We start from the raw sequence: 16,749 nt of genomic DNA, 5'->3' as shown, positions 1-16,749 counted from the left end.
CCCAAAGCCTAGAGACTTCGAGATGGCATAGTAGATGCAGGCATTCCAGTGGATGATCACCAGGATGTAGAGCACCAAGTTCCAGATCCGGAAGATGTTTGGGTAGTTGGTTCTCGTCTCTGTTCGGTTAAAGAACTCAAACATACGGGAGAAGCGCAGGAGACGGTTGAAGCGGAGTTATGGAGTGTTGATGCCTATGCTGATGTAGGCCAGGTCAGTGGGGAGGATGGAGATAAGGTCCAATTTGAACTGAAAAGTATGAATGTAGCTGTCTCTCAGTTTTGCCAGGTCCTTCACCAGAAGTCCTTGCTCCAGGTAACCTAAGAGGGCATAATGAGAGAAAAAATCAGAGAAACTTCTGTTGAAAACTGCAGGATCTCTGATTATGAAACTGTCATGTCTGCACTATAAAGTTTCTCTTTTTTATGACTCCTGCAGTTCAGCCCAGAGACAATTTTTTTTTAGCAGTCAACATGATCACAAGTCGGCATGTTGTTTCAGAGAGTTCCAATAACCTAGGATCAGCCACATTATGCAGACTCACTGAAAAGCAGCATCTCCTATCAGATATTTTTTCATCAGCCTCAATGTTTCCTTCCCTTGTGGCGTGACCGGAAATGCATTGTATCAGCAGTGTGGGAGGCCCGGGTTCAGATCCTGCTTTGAAACCAGGAAGTAATCACCTTTGCATAATTAGTGACGAGTGTGATTCAGAGGCCTCTGAATCACACTCGTCACTAATTATGCAAAGGTGATTACTTCCTGGTTTCAAAGCAGGATCTGAACCAGTTTCTCTTCTTTTCCCTTTACTTTTACTCCACTAATGTCTAGGTTCTGATGTTTGGGTTGGGGGGTACAGTTAACAAAATATACATTCACCTTCACTGTATTAGAGTCTGTAGAGCTGAAAACAACTCACTTCACAACTTGCTTTTTGCGCCCTTCCCTGGACATTAAACCAGGAAATGCACATTCACCCACCAACACTTAACACTTTGGCCACTAGGGGCAGTTATTTGAATAGCTGTAAGCACAGACCAATTTTATCTAAGAAAAGTCAACCTACTGTTTCAGGTTTCACTGTGAGCTTAGTCTGTAGGTGTTCAGCGCCTGTGATGGAGTTCCTTTGATTCCATGTCCATCACAGGATTTATTTACCATTTTATTCACCATATTAAGTGTTTGTTGCTGATTTCTGGTTTTAGCAAATTGGAAAGGAAATTAGGGATGTGGGCACCTAATCAGGCACCTAATCAATCTTAGCTATTTAAGGAAAACCATTTTAATGTACAAATGATGCTTATCTGTCCTATTTATTTTTGTATTGATTGTTGTTTTTAACTCTCATTTATCTTTTGTTTCTTATTTTATTCAATGTAATTTGTTATAAGGATGTAAGGATTAGGGTTACATTTATGTTAAACAAAATTTCAATTGATAAAGGTGGGAAATATTGTGTAAAACAGCCACCACTAGAGGAAAGGAAGACAAGAGGGATGGATTGTGTTCTGGAGCACATGTGAAACAAGGTTGTTTGTTAGCACTGCTTGAGTGCAAAGTACTCCGACCTCCATGTTTAGGGAAGGTAGTGGGTGCTGATTTTAGTACCCAACATTTTGCACCTGCAAATAAACACCATCTTTGGAATGACACTCCTGGCTGCTTCAAATTACATGATTCTCCCCATGAATGCCTTGGTCCCTACTACAGCGCCCACTAACTTGTAACTGAATAATTTTGTATTTTTCAATTGTTGTCTTTACCATCTAGCCCAGGGGTGCCCACACTTTTTTGTGTGATGATCTACTTTTAAATGACCAACCCAATAAGTTCTACCAACTAAAAAAAACATGGTTTCATTTAAAATAAGAAAATGCTTGTTGGGACTACTGCATGTATCACTACATGGAATTCATCTTCTAATTAATAAAAAATATATATAATAATGTTCAATGTTGATATCATTCAGTTTTAAAACCTGTCCTTAGCCGCATACATGAGTCCAGTATGTAGACAACATCACACATATAGTCCAGTACCAGCCAGACAATGGGATTCTCAGTCTGCAACTGATCAAAACATCCTCTACACAGAGAGGGAGAAAGAAAACAAGAACCAAAAATATGTTGATATCCTGCACATAATTATTAGAAAGCCTGTGTTAAATATATTCTAAACACACACACACACACACACACATCTGTACAGTCAGTCAAACATGGTTCTCAGAGGGCTGATCTGTTTGTTTATCTAAGAGTGACAAGCGTAAAAAAGGAGCATTACGGCATTACAAGCGCATCAACACACAGGACTGTGCACTCTTTAACGGCTGATTAAGAGAACATTAACAAAGGGTAAAAATGAATATGTAAAGGAGAGGGTAAAGGAGAAAGGTCATACATACCTGGCTACAAGCAGAACCCAGTTATAAAGTACAGCTGCAGCAATGAAGAACAGCCAGTAATAGTACACATCATCAGAGGGAGAAATGATCAATGTCTCCCATATCTTCCTGTGAGAAAAACATACATGTGTAATGACATATGGAACAAGCAGACTGTTTCCAATTAGCATGTCCATCTGTCACATATATGCATGTACAATGTGAATACAGATATAATAGACAGAATGTTTTTGGACACGTAATCAATACTTTAAGATGGATTAATGTTATTGCATTAGATAACTAAATAGCTAATGTAAAACTATTGTTTAGGTTTTAAAACATTAGATATATTGTTCAAAATTAAGACCAAAAGCATTTGGATTTTTCTGGTCGACAAACTTAGTGGAACATGTTAATAAATTAATGTGATAAACTACACCTGTGTAAATTGACTTCCTACATCCGAAATGTCCTCGGGTTGACCAGTTGGTTAAAATAAGTACTTAAAAAATGACTAAGAAAAGTGGAATTATTTCTGAGAAAAAATCTAGCATAAATTGTATAGATAAGCTACTTTCTGCTTTGTTTTGAGGACTTTAAATGCACAAAACACAGAGTTGAGCCTAGTGTTTACTTTTGTGTGCATTTGTGTTTATGTAGAACTTGCAATTGTGTATAGGCCTGTGTATTATGGCTGTATTACTTTGCATTTCCTTTAGTGTTGCCGTTGACGTCTAGTTGGTTGTTGCTGGTTCGGCTGGGTGGGGCTCGTACTTCTGGTCCTTGGAATCTCTCCAGGAAAGAATCTGGTCTCTCCTCCTCCTCTATCAGACTTCTGTGTGCCCAGTCTCTCAGAGTGACCACCAGACTCACCAATCTGGAGAGTGCTCCTCTGCCTCTAAAAGAGTTTGTAGATGGCCTATCCTGAGGCTTAAGAGCAGCTACTTGCTGCAACTCAGAGGAGGAGTCATCACACACAGACTGAGACCTGAGCTGAGAATAAGACAATTTTTTTTAAAGCATTTACATGCATTATCCATTAAAAATGTCCATTATTTGTTCTGTTAAGTTGTTTAAATTTAACTATAAGTGTGGGACATTTTTTAGCTGTGTTATTTCTCTGTTAATAAGGGCTTTATGGATAGTTATGTCATATTCCTTCTTTGTAGTTTTTGCACAAACATTGTGAAAGGGACCAACAGTTAGGTCACCACAATGCTGGTTTTATTGTGAGGACAATTATTCCCCACGTAGATAGGTGAACAAATCCACACACATACAGTTACTGACCGACTGAGCACACTGTCTGCTCCATCCTGATCATCCTCTTGAGTTTTCACTGAGAGATGCTTAGAGCAGGGAGACCCCTCAGCTGCTGCCTGTCCCATCATACTGCACACACGCAAAAAACACAGGCGCGATAACTCTGATCTCCTCAGCACATGTGACTTTAGCCTCTACTGATATGTAAGTTTTCAGCACTTCAAACTTATCATGAGCATGTTAGAGAGAGAGAGAGAGAGAGAGAGAGAGAGAGAGAGAGAGAGAGAGAAAGAGTGACAGCAGGACAAGGGAGTTACCAGCAAACATTTCTCACCTGGGAATGTGGTCACTATGGAGATCACCTCATCTTACCATGAGAGATAGATAGAGAGAGAGAGTGAATAAATCAATTTCTCTATCAAAAACTGGATGGAGAGATGATCTCGTGGGTATTGTGGAAACAGTTTTTGAAAATTAGATGGACGGAGGCTTGGTTGGATGGATAGATAATGCTGTGGCTAGCTGAATGATAACAATGTTTTTGTTAATTGGCTCATCATTAAAGAAACACAGAACACAGAGTGACACCAAGCTCCTTTCCCACGGGACAAACACACACAGCTATGTCTCACGAGAAATCATGGTTGCAAACAACCATCTTTCTGACTCACGTACACACTGTTGGCATCTGTTAATCTAAATAAAAGTAAATTTTCTCTGTTACTGAAACACTTGTTAGGTTTTTTAGTAAGATTTGTTTTTCTTACATTTTTTACAGTAAGATGTTACAGTAAGATATTTCACATTTTTCACAAAGACAATTTCACATACTTTGATAATGAATAAAGACAAAACTGCTTCAATTAAACTTTATTTGAAAGAAAAAATTATTAATAAAAACTGTTGTATACCCAAAGGCGGAATCAAACAAAAACAAATTGAATTGGCAACAAAAATGTACAATTTACAGTACAAACATAAAAAGTTATATTTTATATTTACTCAAAAGCTGTCTAAAAAATCTGACTTGTTTTATGATAAAGTGTCTGTGAATTGTGTTTTATGAGAAGGCCTTTTATAAACACATGTACAACCCTGCATGCGTGTTAGTGTCTTAAATAGAGAGATTCCCTGACTCACCATCAGCTGCTCCTCTTCAAGGTTGTAAATAATTCCTGAATGTTGGTCCATAATAAATCATATATAAATAAATCAATAAATAACATTCCTCTCATCATCAAACACAAATACACAAAGTGTTTCTTATTGGATTATTATTCTTATCCAGTTCACTCTATATATTCTTTGTAAATTGTGTAATATCATTCTCGCCATCTCTTTCTCATCTCTAGAGTAGATATTAGTCCAGCAGAAGTGGGAGGAGAGAGAGAGAGGCGGGTATGTATAAGCAATGAGAAAGAGAATAGGAGGAGCAAAAAGCAAAAGTTGGTCAGGTAAATTTAGGTGACCATAATTGTGCCAATGTTGTAAAAGATACTTTAGGCAGCATTTGGGGTTCCTCAGCTGCCATACCAGTGGAGCCCTCAGGAGATCCATTAGGCACTCTTTCAGTTATCTGAGAAATGTATGAGCTCAAAAACACCTTTTGGACAGATTTAGGCTGAAATGAGGTCACACCTGTTCTTTTTTTTATAATTTGTATCCCCTTTGCTCCCACATTTCACCATTAATACTAGCCATGATGTGTGTCAGTAGATGAAAATAATTAATAATACTTACACTCTCTATAATTTAGTGTAGCCTACATTCAAATCCTGAAAAAACATATTTTCCATGCATCAAAAACACAGTCCACAAAATTTTTTATTCAAAGTTAATCCACAAAATAATTTAAGTCCATATTTCTATTCTTCTAATTCATATACAGCCAATTTGCACTACCAACTTTTTATGAATGTGATGCATTTGATATATCACTGTGCTTGAAGGAATGGACAATGATATAATAGGACGTAGATGATGCAATAACCGAAGAAACTCCAAATTAAATCGCTCTTAACCCAGCTCATTTAAGCATTGCACGAAGCAATTTTATCAAACCCACTTGTGCCTACACTTCATGCATGCTTGCACAAACATACCAAAACTTCATTGTCATGCCCATTGACTTTGTGTGTATGACTTAAAGCATAGCTCTGTGTTTATCACTAGAGCTCTTAACATAGGTCCCCAAATATCTAATTAAACAAATAAATCAAAAGATTATTTGCTAAACATTTGATAAACAGGTTATGCAATCAAAAGTCCATTAAATACTCATAAGCTGGTAATATACACTAATGCCAAGGTGTCTGGAAAGAGGTCTTGATAGTGACGTTAATCCCTCCCTGGTACTACATTGAACAAGTGGTCCTTGCCCCAATTTCACCAAAGTCTTTCTATTAAATTGAAGTAAAAATGCATCCTATTATTTCACATTTACATTCAGTATGGAGCCTGAAATTATTCATAGAGCAGCTAAAAAGGCTGGCTGGAGACACTGGTGCATCCAAAAGTGTGGCTTTTTCCTTATCACTCATTTCTGCCCTGGAGCACCGCCATTGTGTGGAGTGCTGATACAGCTTGTTCTGCTGCTGAGTAAGCTTTTCCCGCCAGTGCGGAGGTTTGTCGACACGGTTTGGAAAGATATACAAGTTACTCAGCTGGGCAACCGCTTCCGTATAGTGAGCGTCACATCATATCATATGGTGAACAAACCAAATTGCCCTCTGTCCTATTAGGCAGATGCGTGGCGAGCCCTAACGGTATTTCAGAATGGGTGCAAAAATTAGCGAACATGGTTATACGATCCAATTTTGCACACCGGCCACCCTGTTTCAATTGTGTTCTGTCTTCCATGGTTTCGATCCTATGACGCCAGTGTTACGAGCCAAAATACACCTCTCATCATGAAAAACGCAATAGAGATTGTGCCAAATTGTCAAGCACAAAAATGGTTTTACAGCCGTTATTTTCTTGTTCCAAAGAAAGACGGCGGGCTTCGCTAATCCTGGATCTGAGACATTTAAATCGCGCACTTATAAAGCTCTACAGAATGATTACTCAGAAAAGGATCTTATCGCATGTACTCCCACACGATTGGTTTACATTGATAGATCTGAAGGATGCGTATTTTCATATCCAAATTGTACGACATCACAGGATGTTTTTGAGATTCGCGTTCGAGGGAACTGCGTATCAATTCAAAGTCCTGCCCTTCGGGCTGTCTTTGTCTCCTCGCACATTTACCAAAAACATTGATGCAGTTCTCGCCCTCTGAGACTGAGCGCCACGTGCATCTTTAAATACCTCAACAATTGGCTGTTACTGCCTCAATCAGAGGCTTTGTTATGCCAGCACAGTTTTACTGCTTCAGCCATTTTACAGTGTCCATCTCAGTTCAGACTGGGGAGAACATTTCCACTGAAACGTGTTTCAGAAAGCATTGGGATTTGTGGCGGCGCATCCGTGGCGGCAAGTGTCACGCAGTGCCTAAAGCCATCGGCCGTATTTCTAGCTTTTCAGTCAGAAATATCAAACTGTCACATCCTGGTTCGCTCAGACAACATGACAGTTGTGGCATATATAAACCAGGACAGGAGACTTCACCCTCAAACTTTATTGAGGATTTGGGAAATATCTGGCAATGCAGAAATCAATCTGTTTGCCTCAGTGGAGAATACCCACTGTCCCCAACTTTGAAGTCCAAAGTTGTCAGGCAGAAAGTGGTGACCACGGATGCTTCCAACACAGGTTGGGGGCGGTGTGCAATGGACGCTCAACTTTTGTCACCTGGACAGGTGCGAGGAGGGCATGGGACATCAACCGCTTAGAGCTATTGGCTGTAATTCTAGCCTTAAAGGCTTTAAGTCAGAAATTGTGAGCTGTCATGTCCTGGTTTACTCAGTCAACATGACAGTTGTGGTATATATAAACAGCCAAGGTGGAATTAATTCATCGCCACTGTCGAGAATGACGCCACCCTCTCCTATGGAGCTGAGCATCATCTCTCCCTGAGAGTGACATATGTCCCAGGCTGCCTGAATTATGGTGCGGGTCTCCTGTCACGCTAAGGGGTGATACCGGGCGAATGGAGACTTCATCCTCAAACTATACAGAGGATTTTGTAAATGTTCGGCAAAGCAGAACTCAATCTATTTGCCTCTGTGGAGAATGCCCACTGTCCCACTGTGGAGAATGCCCACTGCCCACTGCTGGGAAGGGATGCAATGGCACACAAATGGCCAGTGAAATACAAATATGTGTTTCCTCCGGTATGCCTGATCCACTCTGCCATATGTAAAGTCTGAGAGGACAAGGAAACGGTTCTATAAGTTGCACCGAAATGGCCAACCAGCCATAGTTTCCCGGAAATGATGGAGATGCTGTACAGCTCACCATGAGAAACACCACTGAGGAGGGATATCCTCTCTCAGGCACAAGGCACAATCTGGCATACCCAGCCCCAGCCCCAGCTGTGGAACCTGCATGTGTGGCCCCTGAACGGAGTGCACTACATGCACCAGAACTGACGTGTTCAGTTATGAACACCATTTTACAAGCCCGAGCACCGTCCACTAGACGTCTCTACGCACTAAAATGGAAGGTATTCGCTGATTGGTGTATCTCACACAGCAAGGACCCAGTAAATTCCCCCATACATGAAACTGTAATATTTCTTCAAGAGCGATTATACACAGGACTCACCCTGTCAACGCTCAAAGTGTGGCAACAATATCTGCATATCATGCACATGAAACCGGCTCCTTTATAGGCAAGCATCATTTAATCATAAAGTTCCTAAAAGGAGCAAGACGATTAAACCCACCTCGGCAGGCTACAGTCCCAACTTGGGACTTAACTTTAGTCCTAAAAGCTCTCGCAGGGCCCCCCTTCGAGCCTTTTGACTCTGTTGATTTGCGTATGCTCTCTATTAAGACCGCACTACTGCTGGATCTGGCCTCAGAAAAACGGGTCGGTGACCTACATGCATTATCAGTCGACAATTCATGTCTGGAATTTGGCCCCCAAATTTAATGTAACATGAGATCACTTTAAACAAAAAAAATAAAGTTACACATTAAAAACAGGTTCATCATCACTGTGTGGAAAAGAACATGCTACACAAACAAGATTGGGCCATGGAGTTTGTGATATCTTACCACCAGTAGCACAAAGTCCCACAACTGTTTCCATCTTTTTGTGATGTGGAGCAAAGAGCACCAGTTCTCCAGTTCTACTTCCTGAGTAAATAAGTAAAACATGCATTGTTTTATAGGGTTTACTGTAACATTGTTTCTTGTGAGTAACATTAAGTGATAAAAATATAAATCCTTTGAAATATGACTTACATTTTTTAATACATTAATATAATGTGAAACCAAATTATTGGCATAGCAGATAGTGTACACTGTGTAATATAGGGTATTAATTTATGGTTTGTGCTTCTAAGATCATATAATATGATTCATGTTTTATAAAGACACTATCTGTACTACTGATCTTTTGTAGTGTCTACTAGTAGTGTGTCTGTTTGGATCTGACATGTAACATTAAGTGTAAAGGTTTTGTGTCACGTGACTTCATGCGAGGTTCAGATGTGTGAATGGCAAGCTCTGTGCACTTTGCTAGTTTTAACACTATGTCATAAACCGCTACACTCTGTTCCATAATTGTTCTTGGAGGACAATATGTCAAAGAATTCTAAAAAGGCTCTGCAGATATTAAAAGACACTTTTGTGCTCAAGCTGACACCCCTGTGGAGGCCCTGAGCCCAGGCATCTTTTGGTGGTGTTAAGATCCAAGAATTTTGGTTGAAGGTTCAGAGTATTGTGTGTGACGTATTGGGCACTGTTGTATTCGCTTTTGAGGAGACAAATTCAAGTTTTCAAGGTAAAATTTTTATTTATTAACAAGAAAGAATAAGTACAAAAACAATTAGCCCAGCTGGGGATCTTGTCTGCTTCAGCTCATTAGCTTTGCTCGAAAGACCCCGTTTCTCCTGTGTTCCCTTCTTTTCTACATTTCTGACCCAGGGTTTATTCCTTTATTCTCATTTTCTTACTCTTTTGATTGGCTTATTTTTGCCGCAGGGGCATCTCCAATATTCTAAGAGATAAGTTTCAATCATTCCGTTGGTTAGTTTTTGCCACAGTGGGATTACTGGTTTTGCCTTCTATTGGTTCGTTCTTATCAGTTCCCTGCCTAAAGAATTTCCAATGTAGAAAACCGTTTCTAGGTTCCACCCATCTCCTGTGTCAGAAATGCTGTTGCAGTTTATCACACTTTCACATTCAATTATCCTTTTAGCGTTTTTGGTTTTAACATAGATTTTCTAGTTAGTTACACACATCATTCATCATTTGTTAGCAGGCATACATTGTTTAAGATTTGTCACACACATATATTCTGACTAAGATTGTAACACACAACAGCACTCTGGTTTCATTTTGCTCCAGACTCTGTATTTTGGGTGATGGGGAGGTTATTGATGTATAAAATAGACACAGAGTCCTAACCAGTGTCATGCTCAGCAGTGTTACGTCCCAAAATAAGTCTTGGGGTATAAATGGATGCAACAAAGATTACAAGTTTAAAGAGCATTAGTCTGAGCCCTGCCACAGCACCACAATCAAACAAATTACTGTTAAGGTCTTTATTTATAATTACAGAAATAAGGTCAAGGTATTGTGAGTAAACAAGAAAAGGGAAGCAATGGCTTCAGGAGAAGGCAAGGCCAAAATAACAAACCTAACTGAGGTAGTAAACCTTTTATCACTCTACAAAGAAAATAAATAACACAATAATACTCAAACTCCCTTCCTGCCCTCAAAACAGGAAAAACGTAGTACAAAAATGGCACCCACCTCCCTACAGCTTCCAAATAAACATCTAATAACACATGTTAGACACTTACAACAGTAAAATAAAGATAGGGATACAATACCCAAAGTAGAAAGTTAAGCAGTTATCATGTTCAATAACTAATTTACAATCTGCTACAACAAGCTGGGCAGGACAAAGACAATGCTCTGAAGAAAGCTCTTGTGGCAACATTTCTCCCTCTCTGGCAGTTTCTTCTCTGCTTTTATGCTACCTCTGTCTGGGCTGGTAAGCAGGCACAGCTGAATACAATCAGCTACCTGAGATGGAGTAGGAGGAGCCAAAGTGAAAACAGAGGAACAAACACAGGAAAAAGCACACAAAAACACGTTAAAGAAAACACAGTTAAAACCAACCATTTGAATACGTCTCTGGACGTAACACCAGACAGATAGTATTAAGTGGATGGAGGTCAGCTGGAGCGCCCCATTTCAGGAGTGGTGCTCGGAGATGGGGAAGGTGGCGGCTTTTCATTTTCATTTGTGGGAAAATTGGTCAGACATCTGCTGTTTTTGGAGGGCTCTCAGGGAGAGGCAGTCTCAGAGATAGTTGTTAATATGTGTGATTTTATATATATATATATAACATTTACACATCCTGTGAAGCATCATTGTTGCTCTAGGGGGCTTACACACTTTTGCTTCACAAAGATCAAGTGCTGATTCTGAATCCATCAATAGATTAAAGTCTCCTCCCAATATTATATCATGAGGGGTGCCAGCGACTTGCAACATCCCTTCAAGATCTATACAAAAGCCCTGATCATCAGCATTAGGTGTGTAAATATTAGCAAAAATCAGCCTCAAAACACCAGAGTAAATGTGATCTTCCATTGATGTAAGACTTTCTGACATTCCTTGAACCGATCACATTTATCTCTTGTCAAATTAGCAAAGTCTGGGAACAAGAAAATACTGTGATTCTTCCAAAAAGCCTTCCTTTGCTCCTAGCCTGGCACAACAAGCTAGGCAGGACAAAGACCCAAAGCCTAGAGACTTCGAGATGGCATAGTAGATGCAGGCATTCCAGTGGATGATCACCAGGATGTAGAGCACCAAGTTCCAGATCCGGAAGATGTTTGGGTAGTTGGTTCTCGTCTCTGTTCGGTTAAAGAACTCAAACATACGGGAGAAGCGCAGGAGACGGTTGAAGCGGAGTTGCGGAGTGTTGATGCCTATGCTGATGTAGGCCAGGTCAGTGGGGAGGATGGAGATAAGGTCCAATTTGAACTGAAAAGTATGAATGTAGCTGTCTCTCAGTTTTGCCAGGTCCTTCACCAGAAGTCCTTGCTCCAGGTAACCTAAGAGGGCATAATGAGAGAAAAAATCAGAGAAACTTCTGTTGAAAACTGCAGGATCTCTGATTATGAAACTGTCATGTCTGCACTATAAAGTTTCTCTTTTTTATGACTCCTGCAGTTCAGCCCAGAGACAATTTTTTTTAGCAGTCAACATGATCACAAGTCGGCATGTTGTTTCAGAGAGTTCCAATAACCTAGGATCAGCCACATTATGCAGACTCACTGAAAAGCAGCATCTCCTATCAGATATTTTTTCATCAGCCTCAATGTTTCCTTCCCTTGTGACGTGACCGGAAATGCATTGTATCAGCAGTGTGGGAGGCCGGGTTCAGATCCTGCTTTGAAACCAGGAGTAATCACCTTTGCATAATTAGTGACGAGTGTGATTCAGAGGCCTCTGAATCACACTTGTCACTAATTATGCAAAGGTGATTACTCCTGGTTTCAAAGCAGGATCTGAACCAGTTTCTCTTCTTTTCCCTTTACTTTTACTCCACTAATGTCTAGGTTCTGATGTTTGGGTTGGGGGGTACAGTTAACAAAATATACATTCACCTTCACTGTATTAGAGTCTATAGAGCTGAAAACAACTCACTTCACAACTTGCTTTTTGCGCCCTTCCCTGGACATTAAACCAGGAAATGCACATTCACCCACCAACACTTAACACTTTGGCCACTAGGGGCAGTTATTTGAGTAGCTGTAAGCACAGACCAATTTTATCTAAGAAAAGTCAACCTACTGTTTCAGGTTTCACTGTGAGCTTAGTCTGTAGGTGTTCAGCGCCTGTGATGGAGTTCCTTTGATTCCATGTCCATCACAGGATTTATTTACCATTTTATTCACCATATTAAGTGTTTGTTGCTGATTTCTGGTTTTAGCAAATTGGAAAGGAAATTAGGGATGTGGGCACCTAATCAGGCACCTAATCAATCTTAGCTATTTAAGGAAAACCATTTTAATGTACAAATGATGCTTATCTGTCCTATTTATTTTTGTATTGATTGTTGTTTTTAACTCTCATTTATCTTTTGTTTCTTATTTTATTCAATGTAATTTGTTATAAGGATGTAAGGATTAGGGTTACATTTATGTTAAACAAAATTTCAATTGATAAAGGTGGGAAATATTGTGTAAAACAGCCACCACTAGAGGAAAGGAAGACAAGAGGGATGGATTGTGTTCTGGAGCACATGTGAAACAAGGTTGTTTGTTAGCACTGCTTGAGTGCAAAGTACTCCGACCTCCATGTTTAGGGAAGGTAGTGGGTGCTGATTTTAGTACCCAACATTTTGCACCTGCAAATAAACACCATCTTTGGAATGACACTCCTGGCTGCTTCAAATTACATGATTCTCCCCATGAATGCCTTGGTCCCTACTACAGCGCCCACTAACTTGTAACTGAATAATTTTGTATTTTTCAATTGTTGTCTTTACCATCTAGCCCAGGGGTGCCCACACTTTTTTGTGTGATGATCTACTTTTAAATGACCAACCCAATAAGTTCTACCAACTAAAAAAACATGGTTTCATTTAAAATAAGAAAATGCTTGTTGGGACTACTGCATGTATCACTACATGGAATTCATCTTCTAATTAATAAAAAATATATATAATAATGTTCAATGTTGATATCATTCAGTTTTAAAACCTGTCCTTAGCCGCATACATGAGTCCAGTATGTAGACAACATCACACATATAGTCCAGTACCAGCCAGACAATGGGATTCTCAGTCTGCAACTGATCAAAACATCCTCTACACAGAGAGGGAGAAAGAAAACAAGAACCAAAAATATGTTGATATCCTGCACATAATTATTAGAAAGCCTGTGTTAAATATATTCTAAACACACACACACACACACACACACATCTGTACAGTCAGTCAAACATGGTTCTCAGAGGGCTGATCTGTTTGTTTATCTAAGAGTGACAAGCGTAAAAAAGGAGCATTACGGCATTACAAGCGCATCAACACACAGGACTGTGCACTCTTTAACGGCTGATTAAGAGAACATTAACAAAGGGTAAAAATGAATATGTAAAGGAGAGGGTAAAGGAGAAAGGTCATACCTGGCTACAAGCAGAACCCAGTTATAAAGTACAGCTGCAGCAATGAAGAACAGCCAGTAATAGTACACATCATCAGAGGGAGAAATGATCAATGTCTCCCATATCTTCCTGTGAGAAAAACATACATGTGTAATGACATATGGAACAAGCAGACTGTTTCCAATTAGCATGTCCATCTGTCACATATATGCATGTACAATGTGAATACAGATATAATAGAATGTTTTTGGACACGTAATCAATACTTTAAGATGGATTAATGTTATTGCATTAGATAACTAAATAGCTAATGTAAAAATATTGTTTAGGTTTTAAAACATTAGATATATTGTTCAAAATTAAGACCAAAAGCATTTGGATTTTTCTGGTCGACAAACTTAGTGGAACATGTTAATAAATTAATGTGATAAACTACACCTGTGTAAATTGACTTCCTACATCCGAAATGTCCTCGGGTTGACCAGTTGGTTAAAATAAGTACTTAAAAATGACTAAGAAAAGTGGAATTATTTCTGAGAAAAAATCTAGCATAAATTGTATAGATAAGCTACTTTCTGCTTTGTTTTGAGGACTTTAAATGCACAAAACACAGAGTTGAGCCTAGTGTTTACTTTTGTGTGCATTTGTGTTTATGTAGAACTTGCAATTGTGTATAGGCCTGTGTATTATGGCTGTATTACTTTGCATTTCCTTTAGTGTTGCCGTTGACGTCTAGTTGGTTGTTGCTGGTTCGGCTGGGTGGGGCTCGTACTTCTGGTCCTTGGAATCTCTCCAGGAAAGAATCTGGTCTCTCCTCCTCCTCTATCAGACTTCTGTGTGCCCAGTCTCTCAGAGTGACCACCAGACTCACCAATCTGGAGAGTGCTCCTCTGCCTCTAAAAGAGTTTGTAGATGGCCTATCCTGAGGCTTAAGAGCAGCTACTTGCTGCAACTCAGAGGAGGAGTCATCACACACAGACTGAGACCTGAGCGAGAATAAGACAATTTTTTTTTAAAGCATTTACATGCATTATCCATTAAAAATGTCCATTATTTGTTCTGTTAAGTTGTTTAAATTTAACTATAAGTGTGGGACATTTTTTAGCTGTGTTATTTCTCTGTTAATAAGGGCTTTATGGATAGTTATGTCATATTCCTTCTTTGTAGTTTTTGCACAAACATTGTGAAAGGGACCAACAGTTAGGTCACCACAATGCTGGTTTTATTGTGAGGACAATTATTCCCCACGTAGATAGGTGAACAAATCCACACACATACAGTTACTGACCGACTGAGCACACTGTCTGCTCCATCCTGATCATCCTCTTGAGTTTTCACTGAGAGATGCTTAGAGCAGGAGACCCCTCAGCTGCTGCCTGTCCCATCATACTGCACACACGCAAAAAACACAGGCGCGATAACTCTGATCTCCTCAGCACATGTGACTTTAGCCTCTACTGATATGTAAGTTTTCAGCACTTCAAACTTATCATGAGCATGTTAGAGAGAGAGAGAGAGAGAGAGAGAGAGAGAGAGAGAGAGAGAGAGAAAGAGTGACAGCAGGACAAGGGAGTTACCAGCAAACATTTCTCACCTGGGAATGTGGTCACTATGGAGATCACCTCATCTTACCATGAGAGATAGATAGAGAGAGAGAGTGAATAAATCAATTTCTCTATCAAAAACTGGATGGAGAGATGATCTCGTGGGTATTGTGGAAACAGTTTTTGAAAATTAGATGGACGGAGGCTTGGTTGGATGGATAGATAATGCTGTGGCTAGCTGAATGATAACAATGTTTTTGTTAATTGGCTCATCATTAAAGAAACACAGAACACAGAGTGACACCAAGCTCCTTTCCCACGGGACAAACACACACAGCTATGTCTCACGAGAAATCATGGTTGCAAACAACCATCTTTCTGACTCACGTACACACTGTTGGCATCTGTTAATCTAAATAAAAGTAAATTTTCTCTGTTACTGAAACACTTGTTAGGTTTTTTAGTAAGATTTGTTTTTCTTACATTTTTTACAGTAAGATGTTACAGTAAGATATTTCACATTTTTCACAAAGACAATTTCACATACTTTGATAATGAATAAAGACAAAACTGCTTCAATTAAACTTTATTTGAAAGAAAAAATTATTAATAAAAACTGTTGTATACCCAAAGGCGGGAATCAAACAAAAACAAATTGAATTGGCAACAAAAATGTACAATTTACAGTACAAACATAAAAAGTTATATTTTATATTTACTCAAAAGCTGTCTAAAAAATCTGACTTGTTTTATGATAAAGTGTCTGTGAATTGTGTTTTATGAGAAGGCCTTTTATAAACACATGTACAACCCTGCATGCGTGTTAGTGTCTTAAATAGAGAGATTCCCTGACTCACCATCAGCTGCTCCTCTTCAAGGTTGTAAATAATTCCTGAATGTTGGTCCATAATAAATCATATATAAATAAATCAATAAATAACATTCCTCTCATCATCAAACACAAATACACAAAGTGTTTCTTATTGGATTATTATTCTTATCCAGTTCACTCTATATATTCTTTGTAAATTGTGTAATATCATTCTCGCCATCTCTTTCTCATCTCTAGAGTAGATATTAGTCCAGCAGAAGTGGGAGGGAGAGAGAGAGAGGCGGGGTATGTATAAGCAATGAGAAAGAGAATAGGAGGAGCAAAAAGCAAAAGTTGGTCAGGTAAATTTAGGTGACCATAATTGTGCCAATGTTGTAAAAGATACTTTAGGCAGCATTTGGGGTTCCTCAGCTGCCATACCAGTGGAGCCCTCAGGAGATCCATTAGGCACTCTTTCAGTTATCTGAGAAATGTATGAGCTCAAAA

General features: G+C 39.3%; 1 protein-coding gene across 1 annotated transcript in view; it reads right to left on the bottom strand.

Annotated features, from left to right (window-relative positions):
* The window catches only part of LOC127637291 (cyclic nucleotide-gated cation channel-like), a 17,996-nt gene extending 1,657 nt beyond the window's left edge, over positions 1–16,339 (bottom strand). The window contains exons 1-7 of the mRNA XM_052118263.1: positions 16,289–16,339; positions 15,176–15,234; positions 14,589–14,873; positions 13,909–14,016; positions 13,485–13,591; positions 11,513–11,831; positions 10,465–10,476 (exon numbers count right to left, since the gene is read on the bottom strand). Of these exons, the coding sequence (XP_051974223.1) occupies positions 10,465–10,476; positions 11,513–11,831; positions 13,485–13,591; positions 13,909–14,016; positions 14,589–14,873; positions 15,176–15,234; positions 16,289–16,339 (941 nt within the window). The remainder of the gene's footprint in view (positions 1–10,464; positions 10,477–11,512; positions 11,832–13,484; positions 13,592–13,908; positions 14,017–14,588; positions 14,874–15,175; positions 15,235–16,288) is intronic.
* Positions 16,340–16,749: the final 410 nt, after the last annotated feature.

Source organism: Xyrauchen texanus, chromosome 4 (genome assembly GCF_025860055.1).
Source record: "Xyrauchen texanus isolate HMW12.3.18 chromosome 4, RBS_HiC_50CHRs, whole genome shotgun sequence".
Classification (NCBI taxonomy): domain Eukaryota; kingdom Metazoa; phylum Chordata; class Actinopteri; order Cypriniformes; family Catostomidae; genus Xyrauchen; species Xyrauchen texanus.
Note: the sequence above shows the minus strand (reverse complement) of the source record. Positions and strands in the feature narration are given on the sequence as shown.